The sequence below is a fragment of the Aplysia californica genome, unplaced genomic scaffold, assembly GCF_000002075.1.
Source record: "Aplysia californica isolate F4 #8 unplaced genomic scaffold, AplCal3.0 scaffold00371, whole genome shotgun sequence".
In the NCBI taxonomy this organism is placed as follows: Eukaryota; Metazoa; Mollusca; class Gastropoda; order Aplysiida; family Aplysiidae; genus Aplysia; species Aplysia californica.
In genome coordinates, this window is record NW_004797641.1 from 38,003 (window position 1) to 43,080 (window position 5,078).

Genomic DNA, 5,078 nt, shown 5'->3' on the forward strand with positions numbered 1-5,078 from the left:
AGAGAGAGAGAAACGCACATCTGTCTGTGAGTAAGTGAGAAAAGGACTGTCTTGGAAATAAGTCGAATGCTGTGTTTTCACGGATATTTCTCTCTCTCTCTCTCTCTCTCTCTCTCTCTCTCTCTCTCTCTCTTTCTCTCTCTCTCTCTCCTTTCTTTTTCTTTCTCTCTCTCTCTCTTTCTTTACATTTTTTGGTCAACAGTGTTGATTAACAAAGAAAACGATACAGACCAGGAGTACCTGTGCATAGAAGACAAGAAGCATTTTTGTTTACTAAGAAGTGAAAGGCACAATAGAAATCAAAGCAATTTGTGCCTCGACACGGTGGAATCAGGCGCTCATTAAAATAAAGAAATCAAAGAAACAGGCGTGTTTCCACCAGTTAGGCAACCTTCATCGATGTTTTTCAACACTTTTTCTGTGCATTTAAAAACACATTTCTGTGTGGGTTTCACAAGGGCAAAACGTTGATCATAGGCACACAAAATGTAGATTATTTACAGTTTCCATGTACATCCAAGCTATGGAATGTTATGTATGGGACATAACAAGGTTACCGTCCATCCCTGTTTTAAGGGAGCTACCTCCCGTCTCTTTAAGACATGCGCAGTAGCGACTAGTGTGGGGTGAGTAATAAAGTTCAGTTGTTGTCCAAGATTCGTGTTGTGAGCAGTTATTCGTGTGCTCGTGTCAGTTAGCCTAGTGACGTGTTCTGGATTAAAGTGAACGCAAAGTAGACAAACATGGAAGTCATCAAGCCTTGGTGGCCATTTTCTTGTTAATTTTACCTCTGACATCAGGCAACCCCCATACCTCCTTTACTTGCAAATTCTGTCCAAGAAGGATATGTATTTTTTCACCCAAAGCAATGCAAACGAACAAGCTTTAAAATACTACCAATTATTCCATAACATGCCCAAAACATTGACGAGCTCATGAAAAACAATCTGGTTAAATTGCCCCCCCCCCTCCCCATTCCGAACAGTTTCCGTAAAATGAATTGTGGGAGGATAGAGGAAGGATTGAGAGAAAGAACAATTTTGAAAAAAAAAAGGCAATAATTCGCCACAAGCTGAATCCTCGTACTATCCGAGTAAGAAAAGCCTTCTCTTGGGGCAACACTCACAGACGGTGGCAGACGTGAAAAAGTAAAAAAAAACATGAGAGCAACAAAAACAAAAAACAAGAGTCAGTCAGATGTACAAATGATTTACATCCAGGCAATTATCTCTACCCTAGATTAGGAAACACATAAGAGGAAGGCTTTATCCTCCTCCATATTCCTATATGGCGCGAAGGCCTGGACTTTGACCCCAAAAAAGAAGAAAACATAGCTACGTTTGTAATGTGATGCTTCTGCAGAATGGTCAGAATAAGCTGGAAAGCGAAAAAGGCGAACAACGAAGTGTGTCAGATTCTCCACACAAGACAAATCCTGTTTAGTGAAATAAAAATATGTAGAAAGATACAATACTTTGGTAACTTAAAATGACTCCAGACCATTGTGAAAGAGGTGCTTGAAGAAAGGGTGTGGGGCAGGATGGGCCAGAGGAAGGCAACAAGCAACACGGATTGACAACATTAAAACATGGACTGGCATGGGCGTAGCGGAATGTGCAACGGCAGGTCGCGACTGTGAAGGATGGAGGGTCATTACACGTCAACCTCTGAGTCAGAAATGATACCTCCGAGTATCCCAGATATTCTTACCTGTAGTTATTCCACTGAAGTTAGCGGCTTTTGCGTCAAAAGCCTTCACCATGCCAAGTGCTTTCAGTTGATCCTTCAACTGGAATGTCGATTCGATCTTGAATTTTGGAATCTCCAAGCTCACATATTTTGGCTGGAAGCCGTCGAAGAGTTTGTTGATAGCATCTCCAGAGGTCAAGGATGTCTCTGGAAAAGCTCAGTTCGTTTCAGTTTTTGTTCTAATAATGGCCGATCTCCACACACACACACACACACACACACACACACACACACACACACACACACACACACATGCACACACATACACACACACAAAACACACACTCAAACAAACACGTACGCGCACACACACACATGCACACACAAAAACACACTTACACACACAAGCGATGTAAAGTCAAATTCATCTCCGCCTGCAGAGAAGGAACATCAACTGTTGCTCAAGCACGGTGCACACCCAACGTCATGCTTTAGTATTAAACAAATATGACACAACGCAGTGGAAAAGGCGCATGTAAGTTTGGGGGCAAATGAAGTTATTGATATCACCTTAAAGCGTGTTTATTCGTCTTGCATTTATTGAAACAAAAACTCATCTATTTTGAGTAGAAGTTGGGATATTTGCAATTAAAGGAGGTGGCGGGCTCGTATGGGACCAGACAAAAAATTCGCGAGAAAATGGCCGTCAAAATTTGGTGACTAACAAAGTTTGAGTGTTATTGGAAACTACAAATTTACTTTATTGTTTTTGCTTTTGATCAGAATTATTTTTAGCATAATCTAACAAAGAAACATATTATTATTTGTAATTAGGCGTGAAAGGACAATGAGCTAAAGCAAATAATAATAATATGTAAGAATTGCCCAACTTGTTGATCTCTTCGATTTTATTATTTTGACGAACGTTTCATATCACTACGATGCAAAACCAAACATTTCATGACAAAACTGGCTGTGCATCTACAGGTAAACGTGACTCACCAAGTGCAGTGATCCCACCCACACTCTGTGGCAGCACGACGTACAAGGAGAAACGGCCTCCTTTGAAGGGAATCCTCACCATGTCAGCTTTGAGGGAGTTGTCGCTCTTGAAGTTTACGTAACGGTCATCTCTCATCATGTCAACCTAATGGTGATGGACAGAGGATAAGTCTAAACACTTACATTCATAATAGGTCGTCGTTGTTGTTGTTGTTGTTGTTGTTGCTGGTGCTGTTGTTGTTTATATTGTTGTTGTTGTGTTGGTGGTGCAGGTGATGTTTGTGGTGTTGACTGAAGAGTTTTCTGGGTTTTTGAGTCGAGCTAGTACTTGTGAAATCATTCTCCAACTCAATTTTTGACATCTCTTAGCCGTTCAAGACGACAAACATTGTAAGGAAAATTCGTCAAAAGACAACAAAGACCCATTAAAAAAATTAACGCTGATGATTCTGTTCGTTTTACCCAGATGTGCAAAAGTACCTGCGATCTGGCTCCCCCCAACTGGTGGAACGGTTTCTTCAGCGTCCTGTACTCAGAGAACCTATCGGCCCAGGTTCCGTTGAAGAAAACTGTGTTGACCAACAACATCACTGTGTCGGAGGTGATGGAGTCTAGAGAACAGTGAGAAAAACATGCATGTTTAGACAAAGCAGTAAACCAGAGTTATCTCATTAGCAAAGGTGAACAGATCAAACAAGTTCACTCTCACTCACTCACTTACTAACTCACTCACTCAATAACTCGCTAACTCACTTACTTGCTCAAATCAATGTTCGTTTTGATTTCACCAAAGATCTTCCAGCTTTACGTTATTGCCTTTATCACCTTTTTAAATCACCTTTTTTCTTTCTCAATATGCATACAGCAGATAACCAGAAATAAAAACAAATACCAAGACAAAATAAAACAAAGAAAACCGGAACAAATGATGTCTACAAATGAACTGACCATTAATAGTGTATTATAATGAAACTGGTTTAATTTAATTCTTGAGCAAACATATCCAAACACTATATTATTTTTATGAATTAATAAGAATTATATTATGTGGAATCGTTTGGCAACTTTTATTGATTTTCTCCCTTTCAGCGCCAGGCTTCTGACAATGCTTATGGATATTAGGCAATTACTTTCCAAAAATACTTACTGGATTTGACCACATCTTTAATCATGTCGTGGGTATTTCTCTCAATGAAATCGTTAATCGGCTTCTCAGGACCACCAGCAGCATTCATGTCAAAAGCTTCGGCCTTGGCGAAATATTTCTTCTGGGCGTCACTGACGAAACTAGGGACAATGTTGAAGCTTGGGTTGGTGAAGATGCCATTGCCTGTGTAGAGCTCAATGTCCTTGTCTGAGTTGAGCTGTGGACGTTTATCCTTTTAAAAAAAGTTTTGGTACACGTTACTGCCCTACTTCGCACAGCGTTGGATCAAAAGGACGAGAGAAATCGCTGCAGTGGGGAATTCGGAAAGATAGAGGGAAAGAAGAGGGGAGGAAGACATAGAACCTCACAAATATGGCCTGAACAACTTTGTTAAGAAAATGCAAAGTGAAAAACCGAGCTGATCAAGAAGACAGTGAACAGGAAAGAATGGAGTATCATGATCGTCAATGTCTGCTCCAGACTTGGCACATGAAGAGGAAGAAAATACACCTAGTAGTGTAGTTATTTTGTTTTATTAATTTTTTGTATTGTTTTTTTTCCTCGGAAAGATCACCCAAAAAGATGGGGAGGAAAATAGCAGAAAGTATTTGGGAGAGTGTAAAATGTATTATATATAGTTGACCACAGATGGGTTGATGTCGGAGGAGTGAGAAAAAAGATCAGCTCATACGACTTTTCAACTTAACCGTTGGATCTGTAAAGATAAAGAGATGCTTAGACTCGAGAAAAAGATAAATTTAACCGAAGACCAACTCAAGCGAGTTCACCACAAGCGGAGTCTACTGTAGTAAGACATCAAATTTTATGTAATCATCTGCAGTTGAAATGTTTATGTTGTTAATATGATTTTGCTACTGTAGGTAGTGTTGTTTTTGCCATTTCACTAATTCTATAATTGGAGGTAATATTTTTCTTTCTGTTATTTAAGTTTGCAAGTGGACATGTGCCTGAAGACAGAATCGCTATGGGCTGTATTAAAAGGAGAATATGACAAGATCATTGAATGTATGTTTATATGTTATTGCGTCAGTCAATATTACTACTGTCGTCGAAGTCTTTGTTGATGTTGCACTCGTTGTTCGATTTATTTTTCTCCTCCTCATCATCATCACCATGATATTCCTCCGTCCCTTTCCTCTCCGCTCCTCCTCCCCTCTCATTTTCCTCTTCCTCCTCCTCCTCCTCCACTCTCATCTTCCTCCTCCTCCTCATCCCCCTC

At 40.0% G+C, this 5,078-nt stretch overlaps 1 protein-coding gene across 1 annotated transcript in view; it reads right to left on the reverse strand.

Annotated features, from left to right (window-relative positions):
- Positions 1-1,240: 1,240 nt before the first annotated feature.
- LOC101863598 (serpin B4-like) overlaps positions 1,241-5,078 on the reverse strand; it is a 5,680-nt gene continuing 1,842 nt past the window's right edge. Inside the window, exons 2-6 of the mRNA XM_005103422.2 lie at positions 3,839-4,070; positions 3,172-3,302; positions 2,692-2,836; positions 1,711-1,896; positions 1,241-1,377 (exon numbers count right to left, since the gene is read on the reverse strand). Of these exons, the coding sequence (XP_005103479.2) occupies positions 1,241-1,377; positions 1,711-1,896; positions 2,692-2,836; positions 3,172-3,302; positions 3,839-4,070 (831 nt within the window). The remainder of the gene's footprint in view (positions 1,378-1,710; positions 1,897-2,691; positions 2,837-3,171; positions 3,303-3,838; positions 4,071-5,078) is intronic.